The sequence below is a fragment of the Crocodylus siamensis genome, chromosome 15 (assembly GCF_052110815.1).
Source record: "Crocodylus siamensis isolate JL-2025a chromosome 15, ASM5211081v1, whole genome shotgun sequence".
In the NCBI taxonomy this organism is placed as follows: Eukaryota; Metazoa; Chordata; order Crocodylia; family Crocodylidae; genus Crocodylus; species Crocodylus siamensis.
In genome coordinates this window covers 38,403,581-38,426,324 of record NC_143409.1, presented here as the reverse complement: position 1 = coordinate 38,426,324, position 22,744 = coordinate 38,403,581, and the positions used below count along the sequence as shown (strand labels likewise).

At 41.9% G+C, this 22,744-nt stretch overlaps 1 protein-coding gene across 2 annotated transcripts in view; it reads right to left on the bottom strand.

Moving 5' to 3' along the window:
* The window catches only part of MYO1E (myosin IE), a 171,478-nt gene that overhangs the window by 52,733 nt on the left and 96,001 nt on the right, over positions 1-22,744 (bottom strand). For both annotated transcript variants that reach the window (XM_090030181.1, XM_090030180.1), the window contains exons 5-13: positions 18,958-19,045; positions 15,362-15,451; positions 13,892-14,023; positions 13,184-13,318; positions 11,617-11,749; positions 4,875-5,071; positions 2,557-2,637; positions 2,155-2,241; positions 835-921 (exon numbers count right to left, since the gene is read on the bottom strand). In XM_090030181.1, coding sequence (XP_089886307.1) covers positions 835-921; positions 2,155-2,241; positions 2,557-2,637; positions 4,875-5,071; positions 11,617-11,749; positions 13,184-13,318; positions 13,892-14,023; positions 15,362-15,451; positions 18,958-19,045 — 1,030 coding nt within the window. The remainder of the gene's footprint in view (positions 1-834; positions 922-2,154; positions 2,242-2,556; positions 2,638-4,874; positions 5,072-11,616; positions 11,750-13,183; positions 13,319-13,891; positions 14,024-15,361; positions 15,452-18,957; positions 19,046-22,744) is intronic.

The window sequence follows — 22,744 nt, the reverse complement described above, 5'->3', positions numbered from 1 at the left end:
GCTCAGAACTCCTTCCCAGATAGAGTTACCTTCCTTCCAGCATCAAAAAGTAACCCACATTTTAGATAAAGTAGTTTCTTGTCTGACAACTTGCCGATTTTGTTAATCAACATCCTAAAACTGCAATGTGACACATGCACCCTGTATCTTACCATTCCTTGCATGTAGATAAAAGATGCAAATTTGGGAATGCTTTACTATTTTATCCAGACCAGCAGGGGATTCCAACCTCCATTCCACAGACCCATAACATCTCGCCCATGGGCCTTCAGGAACAGCTGAAGCTCCATGCAGCCAGCTCCAGCCTCAGCTTCCCTACCAGGTGTCTGGATTGGAGTTGCTTCGCCCCACTCCCCATGCATCTGGATTGGGGTTGGGCTGCTCTCCACCCCTGCCTGCATCAAGACTGGGATTAGGCTGCTTCTTACACACCTCCCCCACCCCAAGCATCCAGATTGAGGCAGCTCCATCCCGCCTGCCCCCATCCTGGGCAGACAGATTAGTGTCAGGCTGCACAACCCCCTGCAGCCATACTGGAACCGTCAGCCAGATCCAGCCCATGGGGGGACCTGGCATTGTCCATCCAGTCTGTGCAGCAAAAAAGTTGTGCATCACTGATCTAAACTACTCTCAAAGAGTATAGGGTTTGTATGTGGCTATATAGTAGAGTTTGGGGAGGTGGGGGGACTTCAGCTCCATAGGAAATTAGTATTTTTTTCATTCAAAATCATGGTAAATCTTGACTTGGTTGACTGCAATACAATCCCAGTGATTAATTTAGTTGGACAAAAATGTTCTCAGTTTCTTGCATCTGTATTTATGACAAAGACTCACCACTTTGTTTTCTATGAGATCACACACTATCTTGTTATTGAAATAATCTATGGGTGTCCACCTAATTCCTTCTTGCACATATTCTTCCTGTGAGACAGAAAAAAAGACCCAAATATTCAGTCATTTTATTGGTTTACAAGTGGGTTTTGCATACTGCATACACAAATTCACCAGGATTGAAATATGTTTATAAAGACCTGTCAGCAAACAATACTAGAAGTATTTAGCTTTCTAGATGGTGAATAAAAACTTGTTTCCTGTAAGCTTGCCATAAACAGCAAAAATAGTTCTTGCCTGGCCTATTTCTAGGATGCAAATAATGAGCTATTTCTTTTGTGGAGAATTCAAGCACATGGTGGAGTTATGCCAGGGATGAGTCTGGCCTTATCAAAGTAAGTTCAATCAAATGGTGATAATAGTGATCACAAGCACAGCAGCTACATCATCTTCCTCTGCATCTCAGACCTCTTAAGCCTCCCAGATTTCAGATTTATGGTTGTGTTATGTGAAAACTCATACTGCACAGCTGCAGAACTTACAAAAAACTAGTGCATGTTTTCATTCAGATGGCTTGAGCAGTTACTAATAAAAGCAGAAGTTTTCCATCGGCATATCTTTCAAATTCTATTAAGTAAATTTTAACAAAACAAGCTTCATGACACCCGAGGCAGGAGATGCAGTTTTGGGACCGGTTCAGATGTGGTATGGCATGAGGTGTGATTGTTGAAATTAGGAATCAGATCCTATGGCACCTTTAAATGAATGTGTGCTAGAGACCTATGTTGCATGGTGTCATTGATCTCCCATGTAGAATTCCTCAAAATTTGGAAAAAAATTAGGGCAGAGAATAAGTTTATAATTTTAAAAGGTAAAATAAGTGAAGTGAAAAGAAGTGCAGACAAATTAGCTAAAGTCTCTTTTTCACTAAATATAGGGAAAAGCAAGTCTGGAGGAAACTGAGAAATAGTGTTTTCCTACTTAACTTTTTGTGCCATGGCCAATGAAAATGCAGAGATAGAATCAAGCTGCAGTTCTCCATTTCTGTCAATGAGTCAGAGCACGCATTAAGTCTCGGCAGAGAGTCATATGACTGCATGAGTACATTGTATGAGAGACTCACTTTTGTATCATTGTTGCAAGGAATAATTGTGTCTGCAACTGCTGTTTACATTTTCAAGGCTAGCCAGCCACAAGGAGCATTTCTTTGTCTTGCTTTGCAAGGCAAATTTTACTGTCAACGGTTGAAACCTCATTCTACCATCAAATGAAAGGGTGACAGCTGGTACTATGAATTTCTGCTCAGAAATGATGACTGGTTACCTGTTCTGCTTTCAGTGTCAGTTCTATAAAAATCTGCTGCAGTTTTTCATTAACAAAGTTGATGCAAAACTGTTCAAAACCATTTTTCTAGAATAAAACAAAGGAACAAATTAAAATGTTAGCTTTGTGCTCTACATCCAATAGCTTTTCATATAATATATTATCAATATCCAGAGAAGTTTCAATGGACCATTTTCAGTGCTGGAGAGTAGCTCATTTTATGATCATCCTGTGTATTGCAAAATCTGAGGATCAAGGCCACTGACTAAGATTTTCAAAACTCATTTTGTTATTTTATTTGTATTAAGTGAGATGTTGCTGCTAAGCACTTAAGTTTGTATGAATACCCAGAAAGTTCACATTCCCTTTGTTCTGATCAGTGGGGGAGTGCTTTTTCCTTACCTGAAATATTTCAAATCCATAAATGTCCAGGACCCCAATGTTATATTCTTCATGGTCCTTCTCCATAGCTTTATTAATGGACTAATAAAAAAGACCCAAAGAAACAGAAATAATGTTTACATAAAATAATGTATAATTTATATGTATAAATAATAACTTCTGAACTGAAAAACTTGGGTTTCTACAAAAATAAACTGTTTCTAGGGATTATAACATTGCCACCCACCCAAGGGAATTTAATTTTTACTTAAAATGAGCTCTGTCATCAACTATCAGATGAGTCCTATGTAGGGGTGCAGCAATAGAAATTTTGGGGGCCGATACCAATAGCCGATTTTTACGGAGGCATATTGTTCAATACTGATCTGATTTCTGATACACAGCCCTGCAGCTTGAAGAGCTGTGTCCAGCTGGTAAGTCTGTTGTGATGGAAGGGAAGGGGAGAGAAAGGGACATGCAGGGGCAGATCAAGGCCTTTGCAGTGAGGGAGGAGTGGGGTGGGGCTGGGGCTGAGGCAGGTACTGCCGAGCTGGGACAGGGCACCGGACAGAGCCACAGCTCATCCAGGGGATGGGGGGGAGGGCAGCTCCCGCCACTGCCTGCACCCCAGGAGGGCACGTGGAATAGAGGGGTGCCCCTGGATCTGTGTGGGTTGAGGTGGGCTGCAGCTGTGAGCTGTGGCTGGGCCTGCATCAGGCTCTTCCAAGAGGAGGCTGGGCTGGGCTGGGCTGGGATAGACTCGGGGCAGGTGGTGGCAGCACTGGGGAGAAATACAGGGGTGGGCTGCAGTCATCCCAAAATTTGCTGTAGGCCCCACCCTGCCCCCCCCCCCAAATAGCACCCTCTCCCAGTGCTGCTGCTCGCCCTGAGCACAGCCCCAGCCCCAGCCCAACCCTCTCCACCATGTGCTGGGAAGAAACGGTGCAGCCCCAGGCCCGGCCCACAGTGGCATCCCACCCTGCCTGTGCCCTGTGCAGATCTGGGGGCACATGCCCCCTCCTATGCCCTTCCAGGGTGCATGCTGCAGCAGGAGTGGCCTCCCTTCCTCATACCATCTGGATGAGCTGCAGCTCCATCTCGTGCCCCACCCTGCCCTGGCTGGGCAGCACCTGCCCCAGCCCCACCCCCTCCCTCACCACAAGGATCTTGATCTGCCCCCCTATGCCCCTTCCCTCCCCACTCCCCTTCCACCACCACAGACTTACCAGCTGCACATAGCTCTCCAAGCTGCCAGGCTGTGCTCCTCGCTGCCTAAGTGCTGTGCTGTGGCTGTGCGCATGCTCAAGCATTTCTCAGCCAAATTACTGGCAACATCAGGCCGATTTCCAATACAGCCACTTTTCTTTATGTTGGTGCCAATCTGATATTGGACCAATGTATTGATGCACCTCTAGTCCTATGTTAGTCTGTTGTCTAGTTCAGTGAGCCTTTAGACCTACTTCTTATACAACTGTTCCCATTAGAGTAGTCAAAAAGAGAAATAAATCAGGCAAAAACCAATAAAAAACTGTTAGAAGACCTCAATATTGAATATCTTCTGCTCATGAGCAAAAATCACTTCCACTAATTTTCTGATTCTTTGTTTTGCTCTTTCATGTTGCTGACAGCAGTAATACTTGCTAAAACCAGTGGAGCTGCCATAATGAAGTGCCCCACCTAGAACCAGTATCATGACCACAGGTAATGGCCAATGTCTGAAGCTTCTCCCTCACCATTCCAGCCTAGCCTTTCATTTGTAAGCAGACTATGTTGAGAATGGGGGGGCGGTGTGGGGGGAATGGACGGAGAAGAATGGTGTCTACTGGAAAGCAGCAACAATGGGACTCTGAGGGAAAAGTGTCACAATTCCTTCTGGAAAATGAGCCGAGATGATTCAGCACCAGGATGTAGCATTTTTCCTCTATCCAGTACCTGGTGTTCCCATGGTGTGACAGGGCTACTTACTCTTGCCACTGACCAGAGCATCTGCTGGCTCTATGATCAAAAAGCCCAGGTAAATTATGGCTTATGCCAGCTCAGGTGCCTTGATGGGAAAAGACTGGTTGCACCTCTCTGTTCTGCCCTTCACCAAAATTGCTCTAGGCCCTTGATCTGATGAAACAGCAGTTGATTTGGCTATGCTACCTGATAGTGTGCGGACGGAGGAAAGAAGGTTGTACAGCTGTGTGTTGGAAGTTAATGTGTTTAATGACAGAGGAATATAATCCAGTGAGGAAAAAGTGGACACAAGTAGAGAACTGTGGGAAAAGCCCAGGCTGAATCTTTACTCTTTTCTGCATTTAACATCAATAACATTATTAGTTTAAAATTCAACTTACGTCCACCAGGAAATCAAAGACACGGGCATGGAGGGCTTTGGCTAGAGCATCTCTGGTGTAGCAGGCTTGTTCCACATTTAGTGTCACATTAATGGACTCTGATTTGCCTCCCCACTTACTGTCCATCTGCCTGCTGGTCAGTTTCTCCTTTAAGCGGTCCTGGTTAATTCCCAAGAGGAAAGCAGGGAAAGCCAAAACTGCAAGAACAATCAGGGTTACTGTTTTTTAGTCTTTCAATCGCAATCCAACACAAAACAAGGAAACCCACAAGTATCTCAAGTAGCAGTCAGCAGAAATAAACTTGCCAGGATGTGGTAAAAAGGGACTTATTGCTCAAAACTTCCTCTAAACCCTCCAAGAAATAATAGTTCAACTCTTTATACTTAAACGCATTGAATTAAGTTGTACCTTCCCCCGAAAAGTCAGTTTCTCCATCCCAGTTCTTGGAATGTAAAAGCCCACTTAAATCAAGAGTTTAGAAAGTATGGAACTGAAGCTGTGAGACATTACATGCAACTGACACCACATTTTTGGTAAAACATATACAGTCTTCCAAATGTAGTGACGGAAGGTCATGGTTACCAGATTCCAGTGTCTTTTTCCTTCCTATCTCCTCTAAGTATGCTCCTCTAAGTATGCTCCCTCTAGTACTCCTAGACTCTTTTGGTGTCTTACGTGTGCTCCAGGGTGCGGGTCGTGCGGGGGTGGAGGGGGACTTTAATTACAGCAGTTCTCAGGAGTGTCCCCGGCCCCATTTTGAAGTGTGGGGATGCTGAATACATGTGATGTTGAGGCTGCTGACGCATGCTAATTATCATGCTCCAGCAGACCTGATTGAGTCTGCTCCGACATGTACTAATTAGCACGTGTCAGAGCAGGTGTCAGGCACACGTGTAGGTGTCCTTTCAACCTGCCTGGGGACTGTGAAGGCAACATTTCTAAAGCAGCTAAGAACTGCATTTATCTCTTCATCTTTCATTGTGGGGCCTGTTTTTGAACCCACATCACCCCAATAGGATATTAGTCCAGATTACTTTGAAACCTCAAAAGAACTGTCCTGCCATTTGCTTTCTGGGGATGTGTTGGGTATATTCAAGTTGGTATGGCCTCATGACATTTATTTTGGAGTATTTTAGGAACTAGCTGAAGCAATGTTTAAGATATTAGAGAACTTGGAGAACTAATATTGGATGGGAGAGGACTGAAGAAGAGCAAATATATACCTCTAAAACAAAGAAAAAGTAGGACTTCAGGAATTATAACCAATTAGCCTAACGTCAGTGTCTGGGAAGATACTGGAACATATTTAATAAATAATCCATTTATATATGCAATAAAATGATAGACAACATAGCATATCAAATCAATTTAATTCCCACCTTTGACAGAGTTAAAGGCATAATGTGTAAAGAAGCAGTATATGTGATATACCTTCACTTCAGTAAGGCACATGATTTTCTCATAGGTGAACTAGGGAAATGTGGTATATAAATTACTAAGGTGGGTATGCAACTATTTAGTTGGAAATCCACCTCCAAAGAGTAGTGTTCATCCAACTGGGCAGTAATGTCTCACAAGGGTCAGTTTGGGATCCTGTGGTATTTAAAACTTTCATTAATGTCTTAGATGATGGAATAAAAGTGCCACTTATACAATATGCAGAGAGAAGTCAGCTGGGAGAGGCTGCAAACCTCTTGGAGGACAGGTTTAGCATTCAAAATGATCTTGATAATGTGAACAAGTGCTTTAAAATTAAAAAAAAGATTAAATTCAATGAAGACAAGCACAAACTACTACACTTAGAAAAGAAAAAATAACCACCCAAATACAAAATGGAGACTATCTGGTGAGGGAGAAGGGCCCAAAAGAAGGATCTGGGAAATGGATCACAAACTGAATGAGTCAACAATGAGATGCCACTGCAAAAAAAGCATATGTCCTTTTGGGATGCATTGACAAGAGTGTTGTATGCAAGACACGAGGCTTCACCACCTCTGTGAAGATTGAAATGATTACCCTTAGCTGAAGTACTCAGTTCATTTTTGGGCACCATACTTGCAGAAATATGTAGAAAAACTGGAAAGAGTCTAGAGGGAGCAGCAAAAAAAAAGAGTCTGTGAGGAAAAGTGGAAAGAATTTTTCTAGAAAAGAGAAGAAGAGTAGGTTAGACAAGGAGAGTGAGGATGGGACAGGCATACTTAATTCCACCTCAGCGCAGGAGGATGAATCTGATTACCTTTTAAGTACTTTGCCAAGCCTATGTTTCTATATATATGCATCAGAACCAAGAAAGAGCTTAAAGAAGTGGTCCTATATTATCATGCTTATCTTGCTGGGATCCTATGACCCCAGCTGACTTCCTTCCCTTTGGGCAGGGGGCTGGACTCGATGATCTTCCGAGGTCCCTTCCAGCTCTAATGTCTATGAAATCTATGAAATCTATATATAAAAATGATAATATAGGACCACTTCTTTAAGCCTTTTCTTGGTTCTGATGTAGAAAACTTTATTATAGCCTTGACTTTTAATAGCACTATAATCTTGTCCTACAGTATCTTCATGTACAAGGTTCTTTGTTATTTAGTGGGATGGTGCTACGCTCGATTATTGATAGATCCTTGTAATCAAGGCCTCCTGAAGGTGGACCACAGCTGATGGGGCACTCCAGCTGCCTACTGCTGATGCGACCTGTTACTGGTGCAACAAGTAGCAAGACAGGAACAGGACATGCACTAAATGTAGGTTCTATTCCATTGTTACATCACCTCATGACTAACCTGAAGGAGATGTAGTTAAAGATGAGAGCTGTCAACTACATGCTGCCCAGAACACAAATTAGGCCACCACTTTCACTGCAGAAATCTAAAAGCCACAAATGTCCTATCACGTTGTGGGTTTAGTTCACTGAATCAGAAGTCACCTCAACAAAGAGGTTTCTTTATTCATGCTAACAGAACCCAGACAGCCATGACTCCTCTTGTAGCTCTCCCTCAAACTCTGCCCATCTCTACCTATGTGCAACAGTGATTCCTAGAGGGGAACCGAGTAGCAGCCTAACCCTTAAAAGTATACAGTCTTCACATGTCTTTCTTGTTCAGTGACTACAGAAAATACATTGCTGTTTCAATTGCATAACTTATCTTTGTCTATAATGAAGTATTATATCATAGGTCAACACGTAAAATTTGGAAGTGTTAAGGGTAAAGCATAGTAAGTGGAAAAAATAGATATATTATGATAAATACATCTGAGGCTTCTCTGGGTACAAACATTTAATTGTCTTCTTCAATGTGGTGGATCAAAAGAATCCTACTCTTGAAGCAAATTCACATCATCCTTTCTGTAGACCGTTACAATAAACAGGCTTATTTGATCAATCTGCAACAAGAAGCCTGGTTGTTTTTACAACAAAAAATAAAGTGCTTTCTTTGGAATGGAAAGCAAAGAGTACCCAGCCTTCTCATAGTTCGTAATCCCTCCCAGTCGAGAATGATTGCCGTCCATGATTGCCCTATCTGAGGGTACAAAGATGGCTCATAAGGCCAATCCAGGATCAGTGGGTTCTATTATAACTTGGGCATCTGTTTCCATGTGGGGTGGGTGGCTCTGGATTCTTGGTTTGGTTTATGACATGCTGTTTCTGTCACTTCTGCTTTTCCATCTCCTGTTCTCCTTGTAAGATTTCAAAGTACTGAGATCCTTGCAGCAGACTTTTCCTCCATTTGGGGTGATATTGATGTCAAAGTTGCATTTTTTTCCCCCAAGCTGGCCTTGAGAACATCCTTGAAGCACTTTCTCTGCCCTCCTTTTGAGTGTATACCTTGACTGAGCTGGGAGAATAAGACTTGTTTTGGGAGTCTGGAATTGGACATTTGGATGATGTGGCTGGCTCAGTGAAGATGATGTTGGATGATCATTGCCTCAATGCTCAGGTGTTTGCTTGAGAGAAGACACTAACATTTTGGTGCATCTGTCTTCCCACTGGATTTGAAGCATCTTCTGCAGGCAGTGTTGATGGTACTTCTATAGTGTCTTGAAGCATCTCCTGTACGCTGTTCACGTGTCAGCTCTGTACAGTAAGGTGGGGATCATGACTGCTTGATAAACCATGAGCTTGGTTTCAGATTTGATGTCACAGTCTTCAAACACTCACGCTGGAGGGATTTGGTGATGGTCTCTGACTGGGTGTTGCAGGATGGAATTGAGAACTCTCTTGTCAACAGCAGAGTCTCTATTGAGAAGTCTTCAAAATATTCCTTACAACAAGTGTTGACGACTCCCTTTTCCTTGATCAGGTCTCTTCCACACTTAGGTCTCAAAGGGGTTGGTCCCCGAGCGCTTGGACCTTAGGTGGCTTTCGTGGCACTAAAGAAACCGCTAGTATCGTGGATGCTGGTGAGACACTGAATCTCTTTCGCTTTTTCTTCCCACCTTCTGTTCTTCATATCGTGGTCCTCCATTGGACTTCTGCCTTGGCTTGTTGGTGATTCAATTTCTTTTGCTTGGAGTTGGTGTAATTCTGCTGAGCATGAAAGGTCTTGCACTTGTAGCCAGTCCAACTTTTGGATCTCCTGCTTGTTGTCTTCAAACCAGTCTTGGTGCTTTCCAGTAGAGAATCCAAGCGTTTCATCACAGGTGCTGATGGTGGTGAACTTGAAGGTACTCCAAGCACTGTTATCATTTTCCCATTGTTGTCGATTGGAATTTGCCAATTTTTTGTTGAGGCTGGTGGAAGAGATCTCACTTGATTGGGTACTTGGGTCCTGTGATGCTGACCTTCTGTTGGCATTGCTTTTGCTGTAGTCACAGTTTGGGAGGCAGTTTTGAGTGAAATAACTGAGCAGATGCATCAGTGATTGGTCCAGCAATCATCAGATTTTAGCATAGCTTGAGTGATATAGTCATCTTTGTGATCCTGGGCAGAAACAATGGCGTAGTCAACCAAGTGACTATGCTTAGATCATGGGTGTTGCCATTATGTCTTGTACTGTTTTTGTAGCAGAATAGGGTGTTGGTGGTCGTGAGTCGACATTCTATGCATTTGATCAGGGAGAGGATACTATTGGAGTTAACTTTCCCACTCCTTCCTTGCCTGTGGTTCCATTCCAGAGGTTTGAGTCCCATTCAGCTCTAGCACTGAAATCACTAAGCAGAATAAAACAGTCTTCCTCCAGAACATCAGAAAGGACATGCTCAGGGTTGGCATAGAATTTCTCCTTGTTCTTGATAGCAGCATCAAGACTCGGGGAATACATACTGATGACAGTAGCATATTGGCTCCCTGCCAATTTGAAACACAGGTGCTCATTAATTCTGATCGGTAGCTTATTGAGCTGGTTTATGAGTTCATTCTTAATGGCAAAGCCAACTTGGGAAATCAATGTTCTCCTTCCTGTTTACTCTTCCAGAACAGAGTATAGTTACCACCTTGCTCTTTGTGCTGCCCACCTCTCACCTGCCGGGTCTCACTCTGTGCTGTGATGTAAGTGTTCTTGCCTGAGTTCTGGAGCCATGATTGCAGTGCGGTGCTCTGGGTTTTCACTATTAGAACTGTCCTGATGTTCCAGGTTCCAAAACTGATTGTGTGACTTTGTTGATTTTGGCCACAGTAAAGATGATCCCACTGGACATAGTTATTCAGTCAGGAAAAAGGTAGCCAGCCTATGTTTAAGACATCTTTTCTAGCCTCCTTCCCATGTGGGGTAAGCAGTGAGGATCCTAAAGAGAGCTACTCAGTCACAGTTACAGCTGTTGAGTTTCACTCCTGTCTTGTCCAAGTGCTAAATGACCTTCTCATAACTGCTGCCTCCATGTCAGTTCATGACCAAGAGCTGCCAGGCCTCAAAATCCTGCTTCTTTCATCATTAGTTGGCTTGAAAAATGTGGCAGTGGAGGGGGAGGACTAGAGAAACCATCAACACTTCAGATATAAAGGACCACTGATAGGACACTGATCCTAAAGCCTTATCAAAAGCTGTAATTTCCCCAAGAATTCTGTATAATAAACTAATCAGAAGTTTTTTAAAATAACAGCTGTTAAAGTAGTTGCACAGCTCCTTCTCCAGTGTGTGCTATGCTAAATGTGAGGAAGTGCAGAAATATTGCTACAGGCCAAGCATAATAACTAAGACATATAGATCAGCTTGTCTTTTCTTCCATAGATATGGAACTAGCAGGTGTGGTACACTGAGCAAAATCTGTAGGAACCCAAGACAAGAGGTTGTGGATAAGGAAGTGTTTATAGGGTAGAAATGGGGGGTGGCTCAGACCCTAGAAGCAGTAGATACTATTTTATACTATGTCCTGAGTTTCACTGTGTTTATATAAGTAATACACATTCAATTTAAAAGGCAGAATTTTGAGGATGAGGATAGTCAAGCTAGTATCACACCTTTTCAGGGTCATGACAGGTAAACCGGAGAATCAAATCCTGCTGGGATCTGAACACCGTTGCATTTGAAGGACATTAAGTTTGTCTCACTCAAATACACAAAAACATTCTCTTTAGATTATGTTCAAAGTGTAAAATTCTGCTCTCATTAAATAAGTTACTTGGATTGCATGGTGCACAGCAGAAGTCTGAATATCGTCCAGGGTTTTTTTTAAGAGACTCTCAGATAATGAGAAATGATGCACTGTATTTGGATAAGCAGCTTCCGAGTGCAGTTCATTACATCACAACATCCGAGCCTTAACCTGCTGCATCACCATTAATTCTGTAATGGTTTCCAGAGCTACCTACACTCCTCACTCTCCACAGCAGCATAGTTGCCAACTTCTTTGAAGCTGATGTTTCCCAAGTGCAGGATTCCTGCCACTATTTGTAGCACCAGTGTCTGCTCCTCCGCAAAGATCCCAATCACGTTCATTGCATGCTGGTGAAGAAAAAGACATCACATTTCATGTTCTGTAAATAGTTTTTGAGCAAGTCTTTTAAATAACTCAAAATAAAAACAATTAAGTTTAAGATAAAAAAGTGACAGATAGTATATGACTCTACTACCGTAGAATAGTATACAAGCCTCATAGTTAGTATATGATTCTACTGCCACAGAACAGTTATATTCTGTCTGGCATTGATGTGTACTTCAGCCAATCATGAAACAACTGCTCCACAGGAATAATTTTTTAGGATGTGCTGTTAATAAGGAACTCGATTTATAAAAGTCCTACCTGTCACTTTTGCTACATTAACTGATCCTGTAACGACAATGATACCTGACATATAATGTTTCATATTGGTGGCTTGAAGGTATGCTGCAAGGGTAGATAAATGTTACTACCCCTTTATACATATTGTAAAACTGAGCATCAAAGGTTTTCTTGACATATCACTGGCTGAACAGGAAGTCAGTAGCAGCTGAAGCCAGAACCTTAGTCTCCCCATTTCAAATCCTTCAACCCTTCAGGCCATGATACTTCATATATAGAGTTCTCTTTTTCATTTTTACTTTTTAATTGAAGCTCTTCAGTGTGCTATGTTGCCAAAAGATGCCTTCCTATAAATCCCTGGTGAAAAGCATGTTCTACAAGGTAACTACCTTAGCAGAATGACCAGAGTACAATTCAAAAGGCCTTCTGTAAATTTACTGTACTCTAGAGTGGTATCCTTAAGCACACTGTGCTATTTCCCCTACACGAGAAGCAATGCTCCTGCCCTCACATGATGATGCATGCTGACTAATTAGCATGGGCATGTTAGCTGGCATGTCGTTCAATGCTAATTATCCTTCCTGTGTCACTACCTGGATATGACATGGCTTCCAGGTTATGAAGCAGCCCACCTTGAGCAGTGCATCATGCTTGAAGATGCCACTCTGGACCATGTTAAAATTTACTACAAAGACATAACCTCAAAGGGTGCCCTTTCAAAAAAGGACAGTTTAAATGAAGTAGGTGAGTTTTTTTATCTACCAGCATTTTCAGCTTGAGGTTCTCATTCCAAAACTTTCTCTGTCATCCTTACAGTTATGCCTGTGTGACGAGCAGAGTTGATGTCCTGGGGAAATCATGTGGGAAGGTGGGGAGTACACAGGGAGTCCAAGGCTTGGGGGAAGAGAAGGGCAGCTACTGCTCTGCCCTTCCCAGCTGTTGCTCTTAAAGCAGCAGCAGCTGGGGACTGTTTTGGAGTCCCAGCATGGATAAGCCCTGGGGCTGCTCTTGCTGCTGGGGCACAGGCTCCACAGGGGTGGGAAGCAATTCTGGCAACCCTCCTAACTTGGCACCCAGGGCAGGTGCCCGTCTCACCCACCCCAAGTTACACTACTGCCTATTTGTCTCTCACACTCACACTCACTTTAAAAACATACCAGTGTTTCCTGGAAATCAGATTTGTCATTAATGTCATCTACTTTGTAGGATCCAGAGAGGCTCAGGTAGTAATAGTAGTCCATGCTGGTAATGCCCAGGTTGCTTTTTTGCTCTGAGGAGGCACCTTCAATAAGCTGCAAAAGGAAACCACCAGAATCAGATAAAATCTAGCTAAATATCCTGGATCTTTCACATGGAACAGCAGCAAAAGAAAAATAGCTCTTAGGAAAAGTCTTGCAGAATGCAACAGAGTTGAAACCTAGAAGGTTCTATAGAAATGATCTTACATCTGACATAACTTTTATAGAGTAGCCTCTTTATTTTATTTTTCCAGCATGCTATGGAATCCTAGAGCATAACATGTAATAAATTGTAATTATATCGTGGTCTGAATTCCAACTGTGGGAAAGTTATGATTTTCTGTAGCATATTTTCTATATGGGAATCCACAGTGAATTACCAAATGAGCCCCAAGAAATACTTTAATGCAGAGAGATATTTTTTCTGTATTTGGAAAGAGATTCATGCCACTGAGTAGGTCCATATCAAAAAATGTCTTGATGTGTTGTAAAGGCTTCCACCAATAACCAAGTTGCCTTCAAGAATATGCACTCAACAGCATGACTTCACTGAGGCAGACTTTTCAATAAACATGAAAAACTGGAAAACTTTTTTAATAACTGAGAAGGAAACTGTATGCTTCTAACCTGGTAAAAAATGTGAAAACTCCTCTCTCCAGGATTCCTCATTACTACCCGAGATTTTTCCAGCAGGAAGTTGGAGATTTTCCCACCATCTGGTTCTCCACCTGGGCTAAACTGGATTTCAAAGTATTTTCCCTGCAATAAATAATTATAGAGGTTCATGAGTGATTAATAAATTTTAAACTTAAAGCACACACCTGTTGCAGTACAATTCAAGGAAACTAAGTGGGATATTTATTCTGTATTGCTTCAATCTTCTAAGCCTCTAAAAGCTAAAATAGGCCTGGATTCTTAAACAATTAGTCTTCCCTCTTTTCTATGTGTGTTTACATAGTTTGAAGCTCAGGATAATAATTTTAGACCATACTGGAACAATGATTTTATGCTAACTGGGGACTAATTTCCTCTGTTGAGTTGGTTGATATACGTTAAATGGATTGGAGTAAAGAAATAATGAGTGCCAAATTTACTGCTGCTATGTGAGGAAGCAACTGTAGGCAGTCAATATATTTATATCCACTCAGACTAATGGTGACTATGCCCTTTTAGTTTCAAATGAGGTAAACCAATAATACTTTTGTGTGGTAAACTGAGGAGTTGCATCAGGAACCATTAAGTCAGAATGAGCTCTGGCATCTCCTGTGCAAAGGGGCAAAAAAGGAATGAAGGAGTAAAAAATCTGTTGTGCTGGTTGCACTGTTAACACAGGTAACAGTCTGAGCAAAGGAAATGCACTGGAAACCAACAAGGATCACAATTGTTTTATAATTTTTTTCTGTTGCAGCAGATGTCAGCTGCATACTTTACTTTGCTTTATATCCAAACAGCTGTCAAGATATTAATATTATATGTGGTATATTTTCAGAAAGGATTTAATTTTGAAAAAGGTTATATTCCTTGCCGGTGTAAACAATATCCATTAACACCAATAATGTGTTCAGCCCCGTATGTGAAGTATAATTTTGCTCCAATTACATATTACCCATGCTTACATGTTTGCTCTTCTCAGATATATTCGAAAGGGTTACCTCATTCAAATCTAAACCTAGAATGTAACAACAGGCTATTATTTAGTATATGTAGCATCACATTTATAATCAAATGCTGACAGTAATTCCTCGCTGCTTTTCAGAAAAGATCAGTATCCCTATTGCCTGGCAATAGAAATTGGTTCATCTATTAAAACAAAGTTAGAGTTTATAATTTTACTAACTGAGAAAATATATATATTAATTCTTTCCCACTCATTCTTTCCTGCTTAGGTTGCTAGTGGTCTTGTTTACATATCAAATGCTTATAAATATCTTGTCTTATGTCCAATATGTAGAAACAAATGGGCCGTTTAATCTACGGGACCTTGAAATATATACCTCTCTCAATTGATATAAAAAACAGATTTTTCCTTCACAAAGATGCCCAGACCAAACCCACAGATGCTAAGAGGATAAAGCAATCTTTGGGAGAGAAACTTACAAATCTGCTGGAGTTGTTGTTCCGTACGGTCTTCGCATTCCCAAAGGCCTCCAGTAAAGGGTTTGACTGTAGTATAATGTCCTTTACATGCTGAAAATTTTTAAAATAGCAATAAAATATCTATTTCTGGACCCTGGATTAGTCTCAGAAAGCCATTATTTCTAAACTTAACATGTATAAGGAGCAGGGAGGCCTGCCAAGAAAGACAGTCCTCTGGGCTGGCCAGGAAATCTATACCATCATATCTGCACTATCTAGGCTTTCCTTTTTTTTCTCTTCCAGAAAATCATCCTGACTAAATCAGAATGTGAACCCAAACACAATCATCTTCCTGACTTTCTTCTGTGCCAAGCAGCAGCACCATGAAATCAGTCTTTTTCTAGATGGTTTCACAAGATTTTGACTCGGAGGCAGGCATGGGGAAGTTATTCATGCCATTCCAGAGCAGGTGTGGAGAAACAGGGACTCTGATGCCTCCCTTTCACAGAAGCCAGAAGGACAGAGAGAAATAAGAGCACACCAGGTCAGGGGTGGGCCAAGTCCAGCCCATGGGCTAGATCAGGTCTGCAGTGGACTTCTTTTCTCAGTGGATCCCGCCCACGTCACTGCCGCTGGTTTCCATGGAGACCCCAGCAGTGGCAGGGCCGTGACAGTGAGGGGCCAGGGTTTCCATAGAGACTGGACCCAGCAGCGCTGGCAGGGCACATGGCTGGGTGGGGAGCTGCTGTCACTGCCGGGATCTTGTGGCGGTGACAGCGTGATCCACAACTGAGGCAGAATTGCTACCTGCTGCCCACACGCCCCAGGCAGCTGATCCCAGTTCTGCCCGGGCTCTGGACCACATTGTCGCTGCCACAAGATCCCAGCCCTAGAGCAGCTCCCCGCTCAGCCACGTGCCCTGCCAGCACTGCAGGGGTCAGTCTCCATGGAAACCCTGGCCCTGCACTGTCACGGCCCTGCCAGCTGCTGGGGACTCTGTGGAAACCAGCCAGTGACATGGGAAGGGGCTGCTGGGAAATGGAGTCCAGCTGTTGCCTGGATCCACAATTTTGCCCACCCCTGCACCAAGTGGAAAAGCAGACCAGTGCAGGCTTTTGCCTCTCCAGAGCCAGCTGTTCTAAAGCATTATTCCTGGAACCTGGTAGTGGCTTCTGGATTTTTTTGGATCTAGTCTTGGACTTTGTCCCCTTACTAGAAACTGTCTTCTAAATTCTTAAATTGGGTAAGTGAATTGTTGGGCCTGAAGGGAAGGTAGAACAGAGAATCTCATATTTTTACAGATCACTGCCAGCTTCCAGTGGCAGGCTGCTAGATTTAATTAGGTTTAGATCCTGCATGGTGCATCCTATATCCCTGTTTCAAATGTACACATATCAATACCTTTATTTTTATGAATTATGGACAAAATTCTAATCTCAGCAACTCTGTGTTAAATGAAAGAAGGTAATTAAGGAATATGCTAAGTGTTACTGAGAAAAGAATCCAGCCCAAAGTGATAGCATTTCTTATCTTTTTTTGTTGTTGCCATAAACTTCTTTTCTCAGGGTATGTTCACATTACAACAGAGTTTGATGGTCACTAAAGCTGTAAGAGAATGTGCTAACCCAGCCAACAGTATGCTTTTCAAACTCCCACATATGCTAATTAATTCGAAGAGGTCACAAAACTGAAAACTGCCCTGATAATGGGGTTCATCTTATCTGCATAAGGATTACAAAGCTTGTATTAATGTGTAAGGGCTTTGGTCTTTTCAAGGATTTGCAGTATTGGGCAACAAGGTTTGGAGGTGAATCAATAAGCGATGAATTTAAACATGGAAAAGAAACTCTGAGACAAACATGATAAAAATAAATTATCACCATCTTCATAATCAAAAGGTTGTGGAGGATCAACAAACATCTTAGATAGTTTTTGTCTCTCTTTGAAAATCCACACTTTATATTTTAATTGCTTTGAAGCTTGAATGAGCTGGAATCACATAGTCTTTAATAAATAGAGTGCCGTCTAGATGTTCATTAATGTGCCATAATTACGGCACATTTAATTTTAGTACCTGTAATAACAGGTACTAACTTTATGAGCTTTAATTGGCAGTAGCACCAGCACATGCTTTTTTGTGACACTAATGTACAGTAGACTAATTCCACTGCGCATTAGCACAGTTTTTGCCTGCCACACTAATGCACAGTAGAATTAGTCTACTGCACATTTAGTATTTCATGTAGCACCTAGTAGCTCAACTCTTCCTTACCAATTTTTTTGACTTCCTCTAGTAGATTAGATCTTATTTTGTTTGATATTATTCTCATTTTCTTCTCATTTGAACAATATGTCTCACTCAGGGTAAGTACACTGCAGAGAGAATCCCTAGCTTTGATTTACTAGTTTAGGTGTCAGGAGCAGTGAAGTAGTCACAGCATGGACTTCTGAGCCAGCTGACCTGCATCCAGAGTCCTGTAAAGGCTTGTACAACCCACTGTGGAGCCCAGACTGCCACAGCTTCACTGCTATTGGCACCCATGCTAGACAGATTAAAGGTAGAGAGGCAGCAGTCCATAGCAGTGACTGTGGAAAGGTCATTTACTTTCCTAGGAGTAGGACCAGTTTGTTCATGTTTTGCACAAAGCTAGTAGAAACTAGGTTTATACTGGGGGGGAGGTTGGATTTCATCCCAGAAAAACGCATTATTCAACATAGCTTATCAGTTTTATCAACTGTGATTTGTAACTACTGAGTTAATTTTGCATTTTGTACAAAGAACTTACTTAAAATAACTAAAATAATTATTTATAACGTGATTGTCTGTTCCAGCACTAACACAATGCATATGTCCTCTGAATTATCTGCTTTGCTACTGAATAACTTTGTGCAATGTTCCCTAGATCATTGTCTCCTAAAATAAAACAGGAAAATCATAATCAACATCAGAGCTTTCAGTAAGGCAAATACATTATGGTAACCAAAAAAAGAACAGACTGGGAAAAGGTAGCCTACTTACCCTGAATTGCTGCCAGTCAATCAGCTGATTATCTCAAACAACTTAATTAATGGAATTTCATGGCTAACTCACTGCATTCACTTTAATTAATATGCTTACGTGGACTGAGCAGTCAGGTCAATTCAATGCTTTCTAGACCTGAAGGCCCAATTAGTGAAAAAAATCACATTTGATCATACTGCTAGATACGTGCATATGTTTTTGGACTTTAATAAATAAAATGTGGTTACCATAAATAAACTTTTCTCACTACAGTTTAAGATTAGAAATGCTATTAAAAACATTTTCCCCCCAAATTTTTAAATTTAGCATGAAAGTTGTAAAGAGAAGCCATTTTAACCTACTGAATTTCTCTTCTGTGAGCTCCCTATCATTGGGGAGGACCACAAGATCTGTGCGGTGGTAGATCTCTCATCCAGCTGAGTTGTGTTCCAGAGTTTAAAACTCAAGGAATCTCACACTTCCACCACTGGGACATCAGAGACACTGGTTTCTCTGGCAGATCTTCTGTGGCTGTCCATGTGGGGACAGGGATGTGGTATTTTTGCTATACAATAAGCTTTGACACATGATGTCCTTCCTGCTGCTCTACACTCACCTGTACTTTGGGGCCACCTCCTGATACCTTTGAGATGTAACCCATGATATACTTAGCAGCGACAGTCTTTCCAGCACCACTTTCTCCACTAGGAAGAAGAACACAAATACATTTCTCATAAGTGGTTTAGACCTAAAAATAGTATGGAAGTCAATAAAATATTGTGACACCATCATATCCAGTTATAGTATAACACTGAGGACCAGACTAGATCATACTTGCTAAGGACCATAGCAAAGTTAATGAAAGTCTAACAAGGACTAGACCACCTGGGCTAAGTACAGACAGTCAAAAAGCCCGAGGCTGAATTGATTCAGTCTTTGCAGGTCAGTCTAAGCTGCAAAGATTGAACCAATAAGCAAATGAACAGCCATTCACTTCTGATTCAGGAAAGGCAAGCCACATGCCTGCAGTGGCTCAAGCTAGAAGCTGGGGGATGCTAGAGCACAGCTCTCCAGCACAGTAGCCAGCATGGGCTCTGTGTTTGCTTCCTCTTCCTGATGCCCCCGAGGTCTCTGGGGTTTGCAGTTCACAATCACAGGAGCTGAACTCTGCAGGGTTGCTCATCACTTCTTTTTCCTGTTTCCAGGTGCCCCTGGGATTTGTAGTCCACAGTCACAGCCAGAACTAAGTAAACAGGACAGGGTAGCTCTATATTTGGGAGAAGGGAAGTTTAACCCCTCTCCCTGGCCCCAGACCCCAGCATGGGTTTGCCAGTGGGGGTGGTGGTGAGCCAGCCAGTGAGGCCAGTAAGCCAGCCCTCACTGCTCCAGCTAGGGAGCAGAGGTATGGGGCCAGCTCTGCTCTCTGAAGCAGACAGCACTGCCCAGCCCAGGGCTGCAAAATGCTTGGATACTGGGGGACTGTGATTTAACCTGAACCAGGAAGGGGTCTGGGAAAGAAGTTCCATAAACTGACTTGACTTAAATCGGTTAAGTCTGATACTTCTTTCAACCAGGTTTATCTTAAACCAGTTTCAGCCATTTTGAAACTGTTTTATGTGCATTGAGCTTCTGTTCTGTTACAGGTTTAAACCAGTTTTTGATCTCTTAAAGCAGTTTATGTGTACCTTCTGTCCTTAGTCCTGGAGTTAGTCTGAAAAACTAAAACATGAAAATAGATGCAACTGAAAGAAAAAAGGTGACGTGTCAGTCCTACTGAGAGGCTTTCCAGTTTAAGCATAACTTTTTTTTCTTTGATACACTGGTAGAAATCTAGAATTGCTGCTGAAGACTACTGTAAAACTGGAGAAGTTCAGATTTACACTGGCATAATTAAGGTTTATCATATTTAACTATAATAATGAACTCAGGTAAATTGATAACAGAGAACGAGAATGTGACATAATATTCTCATGTGCTAGTTAGGCATGTTTATACAGACATGAAATCTGTCCTTACAAAAGGGAAAGTTCATAACTTGAGAATTATAAATACACTTAGGTTCTTTGAAAACATCAGCCTAAGGCCTAGGACCCTAGGGTGCCTACACACAACCTGGGAGGCTGCTCCAATGCACTGTAAATACAGCGCATTGGAGCAGACTCAGTTGATCAAGTCTACTGTGCTCTAGGCAGCCTCTACATCTTGCGTATCAGTGTCCCTGCACTTCAAATGGTAGCAGGGGTGCTTTACCTACAGCTAGTTCAACAAGCTTTAGTTAAAGCACCTCTGTTGCCATTTTGAAGCATGGGAACACAGATGCGCAAGACTCTCTGGGTGCTTTAATTAGAGCAGCTCTTGAAGCCCCCCTCCCCCCTAAAAGCCTCCTTTCCCCCTTCCCCACCCCTCAAACTCCCAGAGCATGTGTAAAAACACCCCTAGTTCCCACCGAATGCTAGTATTTGGTCTTCTACCTCCCTTGGGCTCCTTTGAAAATTTATGCTTTACATTTTAAACTATCTGCCTACAATTGGTGCAGAAGTCTTTTGTTTGGGGTGTTCCTGAATGAAATAATGAGATCTTATTAATCACATCCTGTATGACAGAGAACTACCTTCCTGTTCTTAGGCCTCTTGACACAGGGTATGAGAAGTGTTGATAGTCCACACCAACTTTTCACAATTCCTTCCTTCCTTCCTTTAGAATAGTTCTCTTCAATGAGGACATTAGAATACATGCTGTAACATAATAGCCAGGGGAAAACTATAAGACTCCTCAAGGAAAGATACAGTGCTGAACTAAAATGAGATAAGTGACAAGGACTACATGAAGGTTTACACCTGAAAATCTTTATTTTCAATTAAATATTTTCTGATTAACTACCTTTCATTCAAGGCATATCAATCCTTGTAGTTCTTGAGTTATCCATGACCAAGGGTGACCAGCCTGTGCTATGAATACCACAAGTGGAATGGGGAGTCTCTGTGTGGCATGTGGCAGATCTGCAGCACAACAGCAGATATGGTAGGGAGAAGAAAGCAGAGCAGGAGATCAGGGAAGGGACACGGGACAGGAGGTAGAAAGCAAAGGAAGAGATTGGGCAGGGAGGGCAAGGAGTAGGGAGCAAAAAGCAGAGCAGCAGACTGGGTAGAAGAAGGGTATCAGAGTGGCGCTCAGGAAGGGTGCGGGCCAAATTTGTGGTGTGCCTGCCAAAACAGTTGGCCCCCACTGACTTAGATCATTGAAGAAATAAAACAGGCCCACTCAAATGTTTATCATAAATCGTAACAGTATTTTGAAATCCTTATCTTTGTGTAGCAAAGTCTCTATAATCCTCAAACTCTGAATAAATTTAAGAGGTTTTAATCCCTGGGTTACACCATATTACTAGATGTAAATCAACTACATGTCCTTTCTTGCTCAAATCCTGCTCTACTCATGGCCTTGTTGTAGTGGGGAAGAGACTTCCTGGGTGATGCCAAAGCAGAAATGACAGATAAATTTCCATATGCTTTGAATACTGTCAAGTACCCAAAACCCTGAATTAAAACCTCGCAAAATGTCTGCACTTCCAGATGGTAAAGAAATTCTGGTGAAAAACTTCTCACTAATTTGACTATGTTTGCTTCTTATTCTGACTATGAAGCACAGATCAGCCATAAAATATAGCTCTTGTAAAGCTGGTCAAACCTTTTGAATCTCTCAAAAAATGTATTCTGAGTTTACATCACCTCTGAGTAAATGCTGGGGTCAGTTCCTTCACTATTTAACTGCTTCATCTATCCTTAATCAGCATGCAGAAGAGAGTGCAGCCTTTTACATTAGCCCCTGAAAATACATCCTGGAACAATGTAAGTTCTGTTCACAGTAACAGGTTGGGTAATCTCAAATGGATGGTGAACTGTGTTTGCAGTCCATATCAACAGACTAGTCTGAGAGCTAAAACTAACAAAGGCACAGTCCTTCAAAGCAGTCTGGCCAGAGTATGGGCTCTACAACAGCAAATTTTAGAAATAAGAAGGATACAACCTCCAGCAGATTCTTGATCTAATATTTCTTATAAAAAACAAAACAAAAACAAATAAACAAAAAGAATATAACAATACTAGACATGCACACCTAACCCTGCGTACCCTACATGCTCTTTCAAAAAAGAAAAAACTAAAACCTAAATAAATAAAGTAAAAAAATTTGAAAAGAGATTTATATTTTGATTCCTGATTTCATGCTGGAAATAATAGAAATAGAAAGCCATATGTTTCTAGTAAATATTTCCAACGTGAATAAAACTTGCAAGAATCAATATGTGGAAAATTAACATAACAGTAGCAAAATCTAAGGGAAAAATTACACCTACAGAAACTTATAGGCATTCAAGTATTCACACCATTTCAAAACCTGGCAGA